This window comes from Poecilia reticulata, linkage group LG13 (assembly GCF_000633615.1).
Source record: "Poecilia reticulata strain Guanapo linkage group LG13, Guppy_female_1.0+MT, whole genome shotgun sequence".
Lineage (NCBI taxonomy): Eukaryota > Metazoa > Chordata > Actinopteri > Cyprinodontiformes > Poeciliidae > Poecilia > Poecilia reticulata.
Genome location: NC_024343.1, coordinates 4,127,033 through 4,146,327, shown reverse-complemented (window position 1 = coordinate 4,146,327; position 19,295 = coordinate 4,127,033). Strand labels below are relative to the sequence as shown.

The following is a 19,295-nucleotide window of genomic DNA, read 5'->3' as shown; positions in this document are numbered from 1 at the left end:
AAAAAAGGTCTGGGAACCCCGGAGGCTCAAACAGGCGCGAGCACGAATCCAGTTTCAGCAGTGCGCGCTCCCGACGCCCGGACACATACACTCTCTCTCTCTCTCTCTCTCTCTCTCTCTCTCTCTCTCTCTCTCTCTCTCTCTCTGTCTTTCTCTGTCTTCCAGCCACGGAATCACTCGCCAGCCCCTCTTTTGTAGAGCGAGATGCCGCACCTGGTCGCGGGCTTTCCTGCCAACACCATCTACCTCAGATGATCAGCCGTGGCCTGTCTTTGAGTGACCGACCGTCCGGGCTGCGTGGGTCTGCAGTGCGATGCGATGCTGGCTGGCAGCATGCTTCCTAACCGAGGAGCCGAGCGCCGAGCAGCATAGAGGAGGCGGCGGAGAGGAGCAGCGCGCGCAGTCGCAGGTAAGTTTACCGCTGGATGATCCCGTCGCCTCGCGCGGACAGGTGAACCCTCCTCGCGCTGTTCCGAACTCGAGTCGCGACCACCACCGGCTGCTGCCCATTAAATCGATCAGTTCACGCCGAAGCTGTGAAATAATCGATTATCATAGTCTCTCTCTCTCTCTTCGCCTCTCCCCCTCTTTGAGTACGTGCGTGTGTGTGTGTGTAGGGGTGTGTGTGCGTGTGTGTGTGTGCGCGCGCGCTGTTAATGCGCCTGGTATCCGCCAGGCCCAACAGGTCATAGTACACCGCCGGTAAACTTTTCTCATTGGTCATTTAGTGCGCATTATGTTGCATCAGAGGTTATAAAAAACAGACTGTAGTTTATCTGTATGGTGTGATGTCTGGTCAGGAAATGATGAGTCTGCCGCAATGCTTAGCAACAGGCCTGCAACAAGTGCGAGATGTATTCAACATTTTATTATGTCATGTGATTAAAATGTCGGCTGTAAAGAGCTTGGTTGAACTCTCCCGGTCATCAAGGAAATGACAATTATTGCCGGCTGAAGTCACAGAAAGCGAGCTAAGCGGCGGCTTAAATCAACTGTTTTTGCGATTTTATGTGATCCTTGATGTTTAAAGTATAGTGTAATTTAGTAAGACTGGAAAGTTTTTGTTATTTTACTTATAAAGGTATACAGTTTCCTTAAAAGGGCGGTATTGTGTATTTTACAAGCACAGAGTGCCATTTTATAGCGCAATCAAGAAAACTTAACTTCAGTTGTAAAAATGCTGTATCTCTCAAACATGACTAAAAAGAAATTTGACTTTGCAATTAAACACCTTGAAATTTGGCCTCTGCCTCTTTAAGAAGCTCTTGTTCTTTGAAACTTCCCTTACTTCATCATAACTTTCTCCGTTAAGCCTTTAACATCTTTCTTAGCAGACTGAGAAGTAGTTCCTATGATTAGCTCTGTAGATGCACAGTTGCACTGAGTGTTTGCTTATTGCTGCTGCCGCTAGTCTGAAGGAGCTGAGTGGGGCTCCTTCAGACTAGTGTCAGACTCAGACAGAGAGAGATGTGCTCTTTGAGACAAACTCAACTTGGAGAAAGGCACTGCTTTGTCAGATCAAGTATTTAGGCACCCATGAATGGTCGCCAAGGGAGATTTAAGGATTTCTCAAACAGGATTTCGAAGTTTCACTCCAGGTACGTTTTTGATGAGGGAGCAACATCATAACATGACATAAAGCTCAAAAAAGTCGATTAATACACTTAATACAGTCTCTTTAAAGTCTGACCTAATTGAGATTTGTTTTTTCAAAGCACAGAAAAAAATGTGAATGCGTTAGTAGAGGTAATAGAGTTGAATCCAACAGATAATATATTTTTTCAATGAACTCTGAACAAGGTTTATCAAAGTACATTTTGACGGTTGATGGGTTTCTCTTGAAATTCATGTAGTTCTCAGTTTGAATGTGATAGTGACTGGTGGTATTTGAAAGGTCCTCAAATCAAATTGTGTTTATGTCCCTCGTAGAGGATGGGGTCGACTCTGACAACAATCAAAAGTGCTTAAATAGAAGGCCGAAAAAGAAAGAAGCGCTTGTTGACCGAGCCAGTAAAGCATAATATAATTTCTCAACATGTGACACGATAATTGAGTACAGCACTGACATATGAGCAGATAAGTTAGCAAAAGAATTTTTGAGAAAAAAAAAAATTCCAGCATATTTAGACCAAAAGATGCGAGGATCCCTCAAACTACTCACAAACAATAAGATTTTTTGGCATGCTTTGGGATATGGAGCATTAAAAAGAAATTACGTTTATGTTTTTGGAACATATGGGTAAAGTAAAATGCTTCAGATATAGGAAACCACTTGGAGAGGATTATTGAGAAATTGTCACATTTCTTGATAGCTAAGATGCAGGGGGACTTGTGTTCAAAAAGAAACCTTGGTGTGTAGTAGGCAATGTCTCTCCTATAGTCTTCATCCAGTCTCCATGGTAACCAACTGCTGTGTTGGACGATTGTTGGGCACTCTTACCGTTTCTGGTTATAACTCAGCGATGGCAGACGCATCAGACCCGGTGCCACAAGTCATTGTTATTTCATAAAAGCATTCTTTCTCTCTGGCTTTTTAGACCAACCGACTCAGGGATTCCTGATAATCCCTGTTCTTAAAATATATTTTGAACTTTTTGGGAGGCATTGGAAACTTTTTAGAGTAAGGTAATTTCTTTGCCATCTGTTTGTGGTATTTTAACACAGTGGAAGCAATTGGTTAACAACAACTCAGAGTATTAAGTTAAGTAAAACTGCATTCTGAGGAAGATGGGGAGCAGCGACTGCAACTTCATAGAACGGGTTTCCATGGCAAAGGAGCTGCATCTAAGCTTTCATACAGCATCAGCAAGTGAATTCAGTGGTGTAAAGCATGTCCCTCACAGTCTCTACAGTGATGTAAAGGTTTTCTTTGTATAAATTACAGTTCTCTGTTTGGCAATCTATTGGAGAGGTCTGGGTTATAATGTCTGGTTGATTAGGGTTTAGACTTTACCTATTAGTTACAGTGAGAGGAAGTCTTAATGTTACAGCATTTGGACAATTCCCTGCTTCCAGCTCTTTGGGAACAACTTGTAGATGGGCTTAAAAACTGAAGTTTTTTTATGGACAAAGCAAGTTGTTACCCATAGTTTTAGGTTAATATTGATTTACATTTTTCTCCACGTTGGTCTTCAATTGAGAACTGACAGAAAACAATCTATTCTTATGTCTAATAGTCACAGTCATATTTAAGAAAATACTTGAAGAGAGACGTAGCTTCTTTTTAAAGAACGCATTGGACAATCACCTAGAAACCTAAAACTTTACAGCAGTTTAAGGATTAAATACTATTTCTTAAGTTTTCTGAACACAATATTCAGAATTTCAATGGTCTTCAGATGAGGAAGAGCCAACCTTTATGTTTGTGTCACAGAAGAAATAGAGCATTGTTGAATCAACACCTCTGTGTACTAGTATCTTAAACTGAACAAATGTCTCCAAGCTCGTACTCTGTCTCTGGATTAAGTTGCCGTTTGTCTGTCGTATTTCTGAGAATAAACGTTGCCCTCCCTAAAATATTTTTCTTGCAAAATGAGATTTTCTCCCATTCACTATTTGTGGTATGCCGTCGGCTTATTTTTAGCACAAGGAGATTTGTGGCTCGTGGCAAGGTTTGGATTGTCTTCGTGAGTGACAGACTGGATTGTTGATTAAATGTTTGGATCAGCATCGGCCTGCTGTTCAACCCCCCTCCCCCGTTACTCCGCTCCATCCGCCCATCCTGGCCTTCATCAGGGATCGCTCACTAAGAGATTTGAGCCGTGACATCTCCTCTGTGCGGGATGAAATAATCTCAGTCTGGCAGATTCCGAGAAGATTAGAGAATCAAATTGACTTCCAGCCGCCAACCAGTTCAACTCCTTCCTTCTGAGAGGTGACATGAATCACAAAGCATCGGGTAGCGCATGGCCAATTGGACGGCGGCGATCTGAAACCTGCAGGGTGGTGACAGTGGCAGCACCTCGGGCAGACAGGCTGATGATGTGTCAGAGCATCTGGTCAAAAGTTCCTCTGAGGCTTTCATTTGTCTCCTTCGTCTTTGCTCTGGAAGAGCGTCAAGTCACGATGGATGGGAGATGGGTTACTATGGCAACCGCAGAGCTTTTTTTTTTTCTTTTTACCCCTTCTGCATTTACAGCTTCTGTTGACTGCAATCAGAATGAGAGCCTGAAACCAACTTTCTCCACACCGACGCCGGTCTTTCTTTGCTACTAACAAGAGAATCAAAGTGCGTCGAAGATCTCGCGACTAAATTCCGTAAACTGGGAATTTAGCTGCCCTTTGGCTTGCTGTTTTCGCTCTGACAGTTTCCATTTGCATTGTTTCAAGTTACTGGAAACCTGATGCAGCCAGTCTGACAAATGGCAAAGAATCTGAAGCTAAGGAGCTAAAACACGACCAGCCTCGAGGAAACCAAACGTTTGTGTCCCGTCAATGTCTGGTCTGAGTTTTGGAGATCCATGAAGTCTACACACACGTTACCTGACGATGATCTGGTCTGATCGTCAACAATGACATTTCTACATTTTATTAAGAGTTTAATGTAAGGAAATGTAATTACGTGACTCAAGCGAATATTTACCAGAAGGAGATTCTTCTACTTTACTTTGTAGAGTTATTTTACTTTCATCAAATCGTCACAATTTGTACTTTTGTAGGGACAAAAAGCACTTGGGGCATTTCTCACTGTTTCAAGGTGCTTTATAAATACAGTTGGTTAGGCTATTTTGTAAAAGTCCACTTACAAAACAGAGACTAGAACTAAAATAAATGGAAAGTATGATAAAAAGTTTTTAGATTATGATACTGAGCTAAATTAACGTTGTTATAACCATTTAGCTCTATGATTCAGGAAAAAATGCAATTAAAATAAACAAATTAGGTATGATGGAATGAAGTGGTTTGTAATGGAAGTAATTAGAGATGAAATGGCATCGGTGTAAAATGAGGTTGCAAAAGTAGAAGGAGCAAATTTCCTGAGTCCTGATGTTCGGCATAGCTAATAACATACTGTTGTAACTTCTTTTACATTAGTCACATTTTTCTCTCATTAATTCAGTAGCATTAAGTTTAAGTTGTGTGGACAATACACAGTAATAAAATTGTTTAAAAAATAGCACCTTTGTTCTTGTTGTGAACGCTCCGTTCACAAAGCAGTGTTGAGTGTGTGAGAACTGAGTGGTGTTGCAAATTCTTTTCACACATTTACAATAAAACTAAAACTATTCAAAAAATGTCTTTTTTTAACACAAACACAATTTACTGATTAGCATAGAGAAACTAAAACTAAACTAGGGGTTTGCACTTGGTCTAAAGGTAAACATCTAGTTAGTTACATAATGGCAGAATGTGATAATATTGAAATAAGAATCATATAACTGCAAATTTAGAGGTAATCTGTAAAGCTGGTTATATTTGTAGACTTTGCACTTACTCTTGAAACAGAAGCCTGGAAGTTGTTATTATTCTCCATTTTCAATTGCAAGTTGCCAGATTAAATTTGACCGCTTCATCTAAAACGTCCACTTAAATCCGGACTTTTTTTTTCATTAGGTTTCAAAGTTTTTGATCACTTTTCAAAGTCCAAACTCCATAAATACTGCATACATTTACAAGAATTTAAATTCAAAAAATACTTTATTGATCCCAAAGAGAAATGAAATAAATATTTAATAAATGGTGGGAAAATGTGCAACATAGCTTTCCCTCTGGCTATGAACCGCCCCCTCATTTAATTTTTTTAATGAAGGACTTGTGACTGACAGACTTGTGACCAAATTTTACCTGGGGAAAAAAAATAAAAAATTCACCCAGTCATTTTCTTGTCAACATATCAGCTGATGCCGGTCCCACAGACAGCGTGCAGGATTGTGCACGCCGCCCCATTTTCCTCGCAGAAACGCCATGTAGGCCATCAGATAACAGGCGACATCCTTTGTGCTCGCCGCTCCGGTCTCCTGAGATCAGAGCTGCACCTCCCCATTAACTGTGACAGGTAAAGGGGCCTCTTTATTCATACATCCAGAATAGTACGTTTGATACTTTGGAGATGAATGACGATGGAGAAGCTGTGGAAGCAGCACTGCTGCTTGATTCGGTGTGACTTCAAGGTTTCTAGAAGAAAATCCAGAGGAAAATAAAAAAAAATATGTTGCTTTGACAGGTTTGAGACATATTTGTATATTCATTTTCTCACCTATAATACACCAAAAGGTGGTACGCTGATGAAGCTCACTCATCATCATGTCTCTTCACAGCGTTGCGAGTTTGTAGTGTACGCTATTTGGAACATTTCTAAATTGGTCCACTGTTACAGTGTTTGGGCTAAAAGAAGTGATTGCTTCGGTGATCGTTTGTGTCGGTGGCTGTCGTCAGATTTTCTACGTTTTTCCAGACGAAAAAAAAAGTGCAAGTCTTTTATCATGCAGGTGCTTTATGCAAGCTCGTCCCCTCTGCTGTGTGCAGGACGACATGTTCCTCCACTCAAGCAGACTCTCTGTCTGATGAGCTATAATCAGCAAGGTCAGGTACCGTCGTATGCGTCGAGAAACCTTTTTTTTTTTTTTTACATGGAAAGAATTCAGCTGATAGAAGTGTCTTTACCTCATTAGCAACCCACAGCCTTAACATTGTTTTTGGGTTACATGTGTGGCTCTAATAATGCATAATTGTAAAGTAGAAAGTAAACGATGCACACTGTTCACAGTCTTGTGCAGATAAAACTGTGAATTAGGGGACAAACAGCATCATGTTGACCAAGGAACACAAAACACAGATGAAGGATAAATTTGGGCTTGATTCAAAACAATATCTCAAGGTCTGAATATCTCTCAGAGCACTGTTTAAATCTTCTCATCTAAAAACGGAAATAGTATGGCACAGCGCCAGACCTAATCCTCAACTGAGCAAGAGGAGCCAAATAATTCAATTGGGCGTAATTCAGTTTATTTTTATAGCACTAGTTCACAACACATACCATCTCGAGGCACTTTGTGAAATAAAAGTCATGTGACCAGATCCATGATGAAGCGGAAAAGATCCAAAGCAGCGGGTGGGGTTACGATTAGTTTTGCACTCACTGTAGATGAGTGGCAAGAACTAAACTGTTGTTTACAGAAAGCCTTAAGAAGACCTACTTGTGCGTTCCTTCATGTTGGGGACATGTGAGATAGTGTTCTGTGGACAGAGCTGGTGGGGACGAGGGTGTGTTCATCCCAGCTCACACCAGTTTCACAAGAAACCCTGGCAGTGGCTGTAGAAGTTTTGAGGTGGTGACCCAGAACATAAAGAAAAGACTACAATAAAATGACTTGGTTCAAAGGTTGTTAGTTACTGGGTCTGGACCTCAGTCTAATTTTTGACAGAACTTTTAATACCTAGATGTGGAAAGGTGTTAAAGGAGAAATACCCAAAGAAACTTTTAGCTGTGATTGCAGTGAAAGGAGACCTTAAGTAAGGATTGACTTTGTACTGGCCTGGTTTAAAAATAGTCCCATGTCGCTAATCGCTTTGCTTCGTACAGAAGGTCTGGACACTCAGCTATTGAGAAATAATTGGTAGCTGGAGGCAATCGCTAACGTTTGGTCCTGATATATGTACAAGTTGAGTGCGCTGTAAACAACCAACCCCTCTACAAAGTAAGAAGTCCTAAACCAAACGACTCAATATTTGGAGGCGTGGCCAACACATATTTAACGGTTCTGTTTACTTCCTCCACTGCCATTGCTAAAACTGCAATCATGGCAGACTACAAATCTGCCATGATTGCTCTAATCTGCTCTAATTGAGCGCAAAAAATCAACATCATTGTTCAAAGCTGTTTCTGTTCGCTGATTGGCTGGGTTGAAATTCAGCTGGAGAAATCGAGGTTCATAGTAAAAATTTCAGACCCAGCACTGAAGAGAAACGAGAATCAAGCAGAAACTTGACTAGGTCAAAACAAATGCCCCCACTAACACTTTTCATATTTCTATTTATGACACTAATTTGAAATCTACTGTAGACATCCTCTTTGTGTTGGGCTGTCACATCAAATCCCATCAAAATACACAAAAGTTTGTGTCTACAGCGTGACAAAAGACTGTTCCAAGACACTGTCCGGTCATATAAGAAGACTATAGATGTTGGATCCAAGTGACCGTTGCATAACATAACTTTATGTAATGTGGTCTCTGGATCGCTGCTATCTGTTTAATGCACTTTTTGCCCTTCGGCAAGGTTGAGTTGAGACACAGTACGAGACGAGGATGGAGCCGAGTCGGACCTGCTCAGTATTCCTATCGGCCTGTTGGCATCCTGCTGACTCAAGAAGCTTTATGGAAGTCCAGAACCAGCAGCTGAGTGGATAACCGAGCTGGAGGCGCTGCTTGGAACCGCTACTACGGCACCAGTGTTCAGTGGATGCTAGTTAACATACCAGTTGGACCAGACATGTTGTGGTTGATCAGCAGAACCCTTTACACATGATGGTGACCCGTCTCTCTGCTACCTGAGCTGCAGTGGTGGGAGCTTTGGGAAGGGCCTGATTTTGTCTGTGAGACATTGTTTACTGATAAACACCCTCATAATTCCAGAAGCACGTTACGGGAAAATTGTGGGAGAACCAAGTTTGCTTCATCAGGACATTCCTAGTGTTTTGATGACTGAACTGAGGGTAAGCAGTAGTAGCTGGTGTGTGAATGAAAAACCAAAGGTTTTTACTGGGACTAGAGAACAAAACTGACATAAATTAAAAAGGTTTAAAGTGTAATCCTATCTAAGTACTGATATTTTACCAATTCCATGGCAGTGGATAAAAAACAGTAATTGTTTGATGTAAAATTACAATTATTTATGAAGCTGAAGGAAAAAAGCTGTTATGTCTACATTTAATTTCCGTTTGGATGGATGATATGAGCCAGTGTTGTGTTTTAGCTTAACCTCAACTTTAGTCGTCTTCCTCTGCATTACAGTACAGGATAATACCAACACAGGCAACTCAATACTGTTAGGGTGTATTAGGGCTATTGTACATAGAAAAAAAGGGTACGTTTCCTCTGAAAAACTCAAAAATGTTGAGATTAATCTCAGAAATTTTCCAGGAATTTTCTTGAAAATTTCTGAGTTTGTTAAGTCAAAATTTTGCTAGAGAAAAATCTGAAATTTACTAGAAAAACTTGCAAATTTACATATATATTTTTGGAAGATTTCAGAGATTAATCTAAAAATTTCTGAGTTTTTTTTTTGGCTCAAATTTACAGTTTTGTACTATACAAACATAGAACTGCACTGCATAGAATAAGCCTTATACACCATCTCACAGTCTGTCTTCTTTGGCAGGTTGTCAACACATTCTAATATTTTATCATCTTATATCATCATTAGGCACTTTTAATCGAGATGTACGGTTAAAACATATTTGGATGACGGTTTCTGTTTTTTACATCTGTTGAATTTCTGAACATTGGAGCATGACAAGTTGCTTTTTAAGATTGTTTCAGCCTACTTTGTGTTGACAGACAGTTTCTACCTGAGTAGCAGTAATCAGCCTGGGCTTGGCTGATGAAATTAAACCCCCCAAAATGTAAATCACCATTAATTTATGACTAAACAAGGAGACAAATATTTCATTGGGGTTCCTTATCTGTGCTAACAAATGAAATCATCATCTGGAAACCGATGTTTGTATTCACCCAAGTTATCTTTGTCATGACCAAATAGCAAAAACAGAAGGAATCTGTTATGTGGGAAACACATTTTCACAGTAGTGGAATTTAAAAAGTAAAGGGGAAATCCGTGAACGTGGATCTCTGGCTGCCGGGACAAACCTGCCTTTTCCTTGGAGAGCGCGAGAGTCGCTTCTCAACCGAAATCTGTCAGCTCTAGGAGGAAACAGAAGCTGAAATCCATCCTGCGAACTCATAGCCTGACACGTTTTGGTCGCCGTGGTAGCCCGCGACACTCCGGCATGATGTCATCCCAGATTACAGCCGGGGTAGATGGCGGCCTCGAGTGGGTTAACGTCTGGTGGCTCCGCAGCTTCGGACCCTCCTCCCCGCCCGCCGTGACTTTCTCTCCTTCTCTCTCCTCCCACTCACGTTTCTCTACAGCGGGCTGTTGCAGCAGGGCGGCATCATGGAGGCTGGATGCGTGGTTGCCGCGGTGATTGAGAATGCTGCCTCAGGACCCCGGGGAGAACCAGGAAGTAGTGACGTCCTTGAGGGGTGAGTAACTCTTTTTATTTATTTATTTTTTTTGCGTTTCCCTGGCTTTGTGTGTCTGCTCACCTGGATGATGATGAAAAGACCAGATAGCATGTGGCGTGCTGCTTTAAAGGAATGTGGGAATTTTGAATTTGAGATGAATAAAGCCAGAAGTGAGACTTTAAATTTTTTTACCCAGTTATCAGAGTAAAGCAGAGAGACAAACTATCCCTTTTTCAACCTCCATCAGCTTCAAACTCCACTATTTTGTTGCGCTCGCTCATGTAATTTTGGAGCACATAAACGTCGATGTTTGTTTGCCACATTTCCAGGTTCGATCAGGCTGAATCTCTGTTAGACTCCCAAACACCCTGTGGCCTTTGTTGCTTATCAAAGTTTGCCTGAATGGGCCTCACCCTCCACTCCTCAGTACATTGAATCACATTTCAAGTGAAGGTTTTGTGAAGCTCTCCCTGTGGGTGGATTGTCTTTATGCCTCACTGAACATGTGAGCTTTGGAGTGCAAATAAAATAACCACTGGATCTGGGTTCGGTTTTTTTCCCCGTCTACTAAAGCAGGAACTGCTGATATTTTCTAAAGATCTCAGTAATTGTTCATAGTTACAGCTAACATAAATAATAAATGTGTATTTTCTTGGTGACAGCTTCAGTACGACATGTTTTCTTTTTTTTTCTCTTTTTTTTTTTGAGGCATGCTGGTGCAATGTCATGATTCCAGCTCAAGCCACTCCAGTAATTCTCCCTCACTTGCTCCCTCTGGTGGATGAAAATTAAACAAAATATATCGAGAGGCCTCATTTTCATAATAGTTCAGCTTCTGTTCTGTTTCCAACCTTTTTTTTTTTCTTTACCTCTTGCGCAGCGACCCGACCCCACCTGCTGACCTCGACAAAAACGATGCCTTACCTCAAGCTACCAACATTAATCCTCCAGAGGAGAAGCAGCCACAGGAGACATCCACTGCCGCGGTACATGCCTACACACACACACACACACACGCACACACGCATGCAAACACACGTGCACACACATATATTTATTTATAAATAAGCACACACATGGCACTGACTCATAGCTGATGCAAGACAATACACAAAACTCATCAGACATGTCCTTCCTCCATGAGGCTGCTCTGCTTCTTTAGTTGACTCACACTTTAACGTCGCCTCAACAGATCACAAGGTCTCAGTTGACGACTTTAAATTCATCCTGGGCTTCTGCAAATTAAAAAAAGGTCAAAACTACACATACAGCCTCAAATACAGTCATAAGTCCAACTAATATTTGCTAAAATTTGAGTAAATGCCTCTTAGTGAAGTTGGAGAATTAAAAAAGATACGGTGAAACGATGCCAGGCGCTGTGTTCTTAGGTTTGAAAGGCTTATGTTGCATTCACACCAGCCGTGTTTCATCAAACTCTAATCCATGTGTTTTGATAGTCCAGTTCGTTTGGGGAGGTGTGAATTTGCAATCAAACCAAAAAAAAAAAAGTGAACTCTGGTCCGCCTAAAAACCTCGCTCTGGGTTTGATTAAAGTGAACTCTGGTGCGCTTCTGATGCAAATGTGGAGGCAAGCAGACCAGAAACTACTCCGAAAGCAGGAACCGGACTACGCTGTAGGGCATTCTGGGTAGATAGAACCAAGACCAATGCAAGAATCTAATGCTTGCGGGACAAATGGCTCTTTGTCTTTTGCCAAAGACAAAAGAGAAAACCTACAATCTGACTCCACTCCATTTTTGTTTGCATTTCGCAAAGAAGAACGTTACGCTCGTGTCTTCTTCTGACGTGTTGTTTCTCTCAGTGGTTCTTGGTGCAGCGTAACCACAGGCAAGGAGAGGAACAAGTTTCTCAATTAGTTTGGATCGTTTGACACAGTGCATCGTGAAAGCAAACCACGCCAGCTGGTGTAGTTTCCAGCTCCAATATCTTAGTACTCCTGAAATAAGACACAACTTCTTTTGTCTTATTTGAAACTTTTCTGCAAGATGTAGAGGCTGTTTTTTATGTCAATAACTTCTGAATATTGATAAAAAAATGACTCGTTACACTGACTGATTATTTCACTCATAAGAAAGGTTTTCCTTTTGTCGAATTATTAACTTAAGCTCCTATATGTTGCTGATAATTTACTTGTATTGTAGTTTTGTAGTTTCTCTCAGGTACTCAAATATTTTCACTACAAAGTAAACAAAAATACGTGGCGAGACTCTGTGTTTTCACAGTGTGTCATCCACTGAGGAAAAATGATATAACTCCTATTTTAAAAGCCGTCAGAGGCAGGAATGTGCTTTCATTACACCTTCCAACGTCATAAACTATGGGTTTCTCCATCACCGACCCCATTAATGCTTTCTGCTCTTGGCAGGTGAAGAGCGATGACATCACAGAACACCAGGCCGAGCCCCTCCTGCGCTCCTGCGTCAGCACGGCGAGTATGAAGGTCAAGAACATGAAAAAGTAGGTACTCTCAGTGACGCTGCCGCCGCTTTTAGGGGCCGCTTCGCTGGCCTGAATATAAGGCTCCTTATTCAGGCCAGCGAAGCGAAGGGGGAGCCTGTGTTCCAGCGCTGGGTGCCTCTCACGCCGACCAGCCGGTCTGAATCTTAAACGCTGCTCTGTCTCTCGCTGCACAAGCCTGACCTCTCCCTTCCTCTTTCTCTTTGTTTCCGCTCCTCATCGCAGCATCGGTGTGTCTTGAATGTTGATGAGTTGCCGCTCTTCTGTGTGTTCTAGGCTAACGTTCCCCAGAGGTCACTTCCCCAGATTGGCAGAGTGTGCCCATTTCCACTATGAGACTGTCGATTTTGGCAACGTTCAGGTGAGATCTAAAAATACTTTGCGGAGAGTTATTAGCTTTCATAACTGTGCACTTGGCCGCCGTTCAGCTGCTATATTTGCTGCTGCACTTTTGGCATAATCGATAACCTTGTTTGTGTTTTCTGGACAGTCGCTGCAGCAGTTTCCCCTCGTATTCTTGACATGCCATGTTTGCATCTGTTCACAGACGATATTCTGCAATTACTACACTTATTTTTGTTCAGCTTCTACAGGCAGGTTGCCTAAACTTGGATTTGCTTAGTGCTGCCGCCTTCAGACTCAAATATTAGTTGTCACCAGGAGCTTAATGCTGGTTCTGGAAATGAACATTTATTGTCAAATAGCACAAATGAACGATTATCATCGGAGAATGGCAGGAAATTGTTTTTAACCTTGCAGGATGCAGACAGAAAGTTTATTCTTAACAAGGAGTTTTCCGCATAGACAACGTAGGTTATATTATTTTATGCTTTACCTGTTTCTTGATCTTTTACAAATAAGCAGTTTTTCCTCAATATTGATGAGTTGAAACATAAAGGTTCCTCTTTTTGACTTGATATGTCACTTAGGACTGAACTGCATGAACTCAAATCAAGCTGAATACATATATCAATTAGTTTTGTTCTGAGTGGACATTGTTCTGAATACCCTGACTCTAGCTTAACGTTTCCAAACTCATCATTTTTTGGTGATTTCCACCTTCATTCTCGGCTGCCCTGTACTTACCTTCCTCTTTTGCTCTTTCTTGTACTTCTTCATTTTTTGTTTCAAGACCATTTTGAAGTAATGTAATGGTAATGGCATAATAATGCAATAAGACCTTCTCAAAAACTTTGTTTTCTAATGAAAATGTAACGGTGAAACTGGAAGACATCTTAAATATCCAAACAAAACACCTAAAACAAATAAAATGCAAACTGTCCTTCAAAAACGTGGAGCTATCAGAGACCAACACACCAGACTGAAGACTTTCCAGTGTTTGGTAGAGATACAAGAAAGACGATCAATAATGCAAATGGAAATTACTGAGCTTGTTTCAATTCATCATGTGATTAATTAATTAATTGATTAATCGCGTCAGGCTTAGTGATGTGCAGAAGTAAGCATTTAGCCATCCCCGTTATCTCTCGTTGTAGTTCTGCTTGATCGCCGGCAGAGGGCGTCAGATGTTTCTGCACAGCTGGGAGCTGCTGCTTTAGCTTAGCACAAAGCATCCTGAGCGGTGCATGTGATGCACATGGCGGCGCCGACCCCCTGCACGCCGCATCAGTGAGCAACGCTACGGCTGGCTGAGCATTAATCTGAAACACTTTCGCTCTGTTTGGCTAAACGTTTTGCGTCTTCGTCATTAAATGAGCAGAAAAACAGTGTGAGCAAAAGCAGATACGTCCTTTTCGAGGTGACACTGACGCTGAAGGCAGAGCTGCATATATGCAGATTCAGACGCTTCCGCCCGATGCCGGGTGCGTTTGATTCAGTTTGGGCGACGAGTCTCTGTTCTGTGTACTCGGATCACGCCATAAGCAGCAGAGTCTTAACGACAAAGACGGAAAGCAGAGGTCGGGTCTCGGGTGTGATGCCTGCAGAGCAGCAGACCTCCTCCGTCTGCATCCCGACAGATCCGTCTGCAGATTAGGAAGTCTCATCTGTCTCATGTTGCTATGTGACGGATGAGCATCTGTGTCCATGTGTCCCAGATGAACCCGTTTAAAGGCGAACCTCCTTTTGTCACGAGAGAGAGGAGAACGGATGAGAGAGAGGAACAGGGGGGAGGGTGATGGAGTACAGGAGAGGCAGGAGGAGGAGGAGGGGGGGAAGAAGGAAGTAGGGAGCAGAGAGAAAGCATCAGCGTCTCGTTTTCTCTGCTTTCTGTATGTAGCTCACCGGTGCGGGTTGCTCTGCAAATAAGCTTCTCGCGTGCAACGTTGTTGTTGGGACGAGAAACGGGCGAGTCAGGAGAACCTTTAAACCCTTCTGCTCTCAGCCTAGATTTGGCTTTTTCTTTTTCTTTTTATTGTATTGTTTGCTTGGAGGAGCTCGCTGTGGTCCCGCACACAAAGAGGAAGCTCTTGCTTCATCCGCTGTCGGATATCTGAGATGCTCTAGCGGGAGGTAACCTGAACGAGCCCCGTGACGTGACGGTGGGTTAGTTGTTTGATGTGGGGCGTATTTCTGGGGAAAAATGGTGGATATGCTTTTTACTTAGAGAGAAAGTGTGGGGGGGGGAGCTAATGTTTTCATAATTTCTCTTAATCTGCCCTCTTCTCTCTCCTATCACTGAATCACTGACCTTTTCAGCCTCTCCACAGCTTAATTAGCTTTGTAGTTTGGACTGGGGGGGGGAAGAAAGCGTTGCGGTGAACTACATTTTTGCCGTAATGACTCACTCAACAACAAATTTCTCTTCATTGGTTTGGTTTGCCGTAACTAGGTCGCTGCATGTTGTGTAACAGTGTATCTGGACGGGTTGCTAACAGTTATAAATAACCAAAACTTCCTCAGCATGGAGGCCTCTGAAGACAATTCTCCATTAACGTCTTTGGTCTCTTTACGGGTTGATTTCCTATCATCTATAATTTTGAAAAAAAAAAAAAGAAAAAGAAATCTACTAAACGTTTAAAACTGCAGGATGAAATGCCAGGCAACCGATGTAAGTGGTAAATCCAGTATTAATATGGGACACGATGCACTTTTAGTAGCCCAGTCCCAAAAACAGAGAGGGGTTTTGTATCATACTCATCTATTATTTATGCTCCATCCTCAATCCAAGCTCCTCTGTGTCTCCTTCCTCCTGTTTGTCTCCCTGTGCAGTTGGCCTTGGCAGAGGGGCAAAGCGAGGGACCGAAGCCCGGTCTGGACTCCAAAGAACTCGTCTTTCTCGTCCAGATCACTTGCCAGGTAACATTACTTGAATATCCGAGTGGTGCTCTGGCTTCTCCCAAAAGCAGCAGGCGCTTTCGCTTTGGTTTGGTCCTGATTTGCTTTGCGTCGTCCCCATCAGGCTCGAAACTGGCTGGTGAAAAGATCCTACGAGGATTTCCGAGTGCTGGACAAACACCTGCACCTGTGCATCTACGACCGCCGTTACTCCCAACTCACCGAACTGCCACGCTACGACACCTTAGAGGATACTGTTGAGGTATTGTCTCCACATTCATGAAAGTATTCATGCACTTTTGAAACTTTACTCCGTTTAGATATAACCTCCATTTTTTTAATGTATTTATTTTAGAAGAGCTGTAAAGATTGACTGCTGATTTTTTGGGGGCATTACTTTCTTCAGCAGATACATCTACCATATTCAATGGCCTAGTCCAAATTCAACTTTTGAATTATTATTTTTACCTTCATTTAATCAAGATTGAGATAAAAAAAAAAAAAAAAAAAACAAGTGAGTACTCTTGGAGTCCAAGAGGCAGCACCAACAATTACATTTGTTTGCATAATAATCCTAATGCCATGCAAATAATTATTTAAAAAGTCGCAGTTTAAAACTAAAACTTGTGTTCAAAGAAGCTGAACTTTACCGAGCCTGACTTATTTTGTAAAGAGGAAGGGAAAAAGTAGACCCTAATAAACTTTCAGCTGTCATTGTAGTGAACTTTTTTTTTTCTCTAAATATTGACCTATTTGGGAAAAAAAGTAGAAAAACTTAAAGACAGTGTATCATTTCCTTTCACTTTACAACAAAGCAGTACTTTGTGAAGTTTGTGGCTGTAACATTATAAAAAAAAAAAACAGCAAAATACAAGATCATGAATTTGTTTGCAGAAATTCTTGTACCTCTGCTGGCATGTGTGACGTCATGTTTATTTTTGGAGCTTTATTGAGGTCTATCTTTTTTTAATTTTATTTTATTTTTGTCTCCTTTCAGTCAGTCGCCACAATGCTGACTAACTACCTGTCACGCTTCTCTGCCATCGCGGACAACAAAATCAACTGTGGTCCTGTGTTAACATGGATGGAGGTAGGAGTTACTTTTTATTGTGCTTTTCCGTTGTGATGATCTGAAACGCTAACGTGACTGATGTTTGTCTAAGGAACAGTCAGTAAAATTAGATTATGGTCGGAATATCGCAGATAAGATGAAGGAATTGTTATTCCCTGCTGGGAATCCTACACATCCGTGCCAAAGTACATCCTTCTACATTTTGCAATGTAGCTCTTTTTTTTTTCTAAATGTTGAGTCAACGACTTAATTACTGCACTGGTTCATAAGGCAGGGAGTGTTTGCCTCAGTGTGAGAAGCAGACAAACAGCACTGGTGTCAAGAAAAAAAAAGAGGTGTGCAGCTTTTTCTGGCGACTTTGAAGTAGCAAGCTAATGATCGGTGACAGAAAGTGAAGCTTCTGTAGCAAATTTCAAGCACTGTGCAAATGTGTTCAGAGTTCAGTTGATCTTACTAATCTTTGGCTTTGGCTTTGGCTTTGTATTTACATGTTTGATTCTCATCTGAAGTTATTTTTGGAGTTGTTTGTGTTTCATACTCTGAAGCTCCAAAAAGGAGCTGAATGACATTTTCTGTATTTGTCTTAAAAATCACAGCCACAATGGTAAAGTTGTATAGTATTTTTTGGATTTTAATGATTTTTTAAAATGTATTTATTTTTCTTTTGCCATGGGCTTTTAGTACAACAAAATAGTAGTATTGCAGATTATTTCTTATATCTTAGCCTGCTCCATCCATTCCTCAACAAGTTTTTTTGTTGAGGAATTTTTCAGAGACAGTTTATAGTGATAAAAACATAACATATAGTACATAACATAAAGAGAAGTGGTAAAAGGTTGCCACTTGAATTGAGTTAATCTATGCTCTAGTTATTATAAATCCACAGACAGGCTAAGCTTGTGGGGTTTTAGTCTAGTTTTGGAGGAACTCAGTGTTTCAGCAGTTTTGCAGTTTTCTGGACGTTTGTTCCAGATTTGTGGCAAGTAGAAGCTGAATGTTGCTTCTCCTTATTTGATTCTGGTTCTGGGGATGCAGAGCAGAACCAGAACCAGAACCTGAGGGGTCTGGAAGGTTGATAAAACAACAGCAGATCTTTAATGTATCGGGGTGCTAAACCATTCAGTGATTTATAAACTAACAACAGTATTTCAAAGTATATTCTCTGAGCTACAGGGAGCCAGTGAGCGACTTTAAAACTGGTGTTATGTGCTCTATCTTCCTGGTTTTAGTCAGAACGTGAGCAGCAGCGTTCTGGATCAGCGGCAGTTTTCTTGTTGATTTTTTAGGCAGAATGTGAGAACACTGTGGGGTTAGATTTTAACAGTTAGATTTTATATGAGTTTTTCTTTGTTGCGACATTCGTCCTTTAATCCTGGAGATGTTCTTCAGGTGACAGAAGGCCGACTTTGTAACTATCTTTATGCGTCTCTGAAAGTTCAGGTCTGAGTCCAGCAGCTCCACTGGCAGCAAAGCAGATATCTGATTTCTAAAAACATAAGTAAAAAAAAAAAGTACATCCTTCACGTTACACACAAACAGACAGAACATTGGGGCCAATTCACTGGCTCTACTTTCCACTGACATTAAAAATGTTTGAAGCTCAAGTGGAGACAAAAACAAAACATTTTTAACTTTCCATTGTTCTCTGCTTCTCTTTCATCCATCGTCTCATGATAAATCGTGACCAGCTCCCACTCCCTGCTCAGGCTTTTTGGGCGTAAGATGTGCCAAAAGCATCTCTGCTGTCTTTATTTTTAGATCGACAACAAGGGCAACCATCTGCTGGTTTCTGAAGAAGCTTCGATCAACGTCCCCGCCATCGCTGCCGCCCACGTCACCAAACGGTACACGGCTCAGGCCACCGACGAGTTAACCTTCGAGGTAAGGAGATAGAGACATGCTCAGGCATGGACCAGTCTGTCAGGTGTATGTTTTTTTTCTGCATATTTTTGCATTTAGTTTAGATGAGCATCATAGAGAAAGCTCTTTCTGATCTAGGTTGGGGATATTGTGTCTGTCATCGACATGCCGCCTAAAGAAGACACGGGCTGGTGGAGAGGAAAGCATGGCTTCCAGGTAAACCTTCTGCTGTGGGAAAACACACAAATCCTGGAGTATCTATGGTCTGGTTTCTAGTGGAAAAACCTTATTGCACTTGAAATAAAACAAAATACTTAAAAGTATGAGTAACTTTTCTTCATGATTTAGGTCAGTAATCCCTTAATCCCTTAAAGAAAATTTCAGGAGCTAAACAAGTCCTGAAAAATTTTATTGGCATTCCTAAATGAAATGTAACTTAAAAAAAAAAAAATAATAAATATATA

At 41.4% G+C, this 19,295-nt stretch overlaps 1 protein-coding gene across 1 annotated transcript in view; it reads left to right on the top strand.

Moving 5' to 3' along the window:
- The window catches only part of LOC103474203 (rho GTPase-activating protein 32-like), a 32,450-nt gene continuing 13,155 nt past the window's right edge, over positions 1-19,295 (top strand). Inside the window, exons 1-10 of the mRNA XM_008425004.2 lie at positions 1-409; positions 10,089-10,202; positions 11,065-11,170; positions 12,571-12,662; positions 12,939-13,023; positions 15,834-15,920; positions 16,024-16,161; positions 16,897-16,989; positions 18,730-18,852; positions 18,970-19,047. Coding sequence (XP_008423226.1) covers positions 10,114-10,202; positions 11,065-11,170; positions 12,571-12,662; positions 12,939-13,023; positions 15,834-15,920; positions 16,024-16,161; positions 16,897-16,989; positions 18,730-18,852; positions 18,970-19,047 — 891 coding nt within the window. The 5' untranslated portion in view covers positions 1-409; positions 10,089-10,113. The remainder of the gene's footprint in view (positions 410-10,088; positions 10,203-11,064; positions 11,171-12,570; positions 12,663-12,938; positions 13,024-15,833; positions 15,921-16,023; positions 16,162-16,896; positions 16,990-18,729; positions 18,853-18,969; positions 19,048-19,295) is intronic.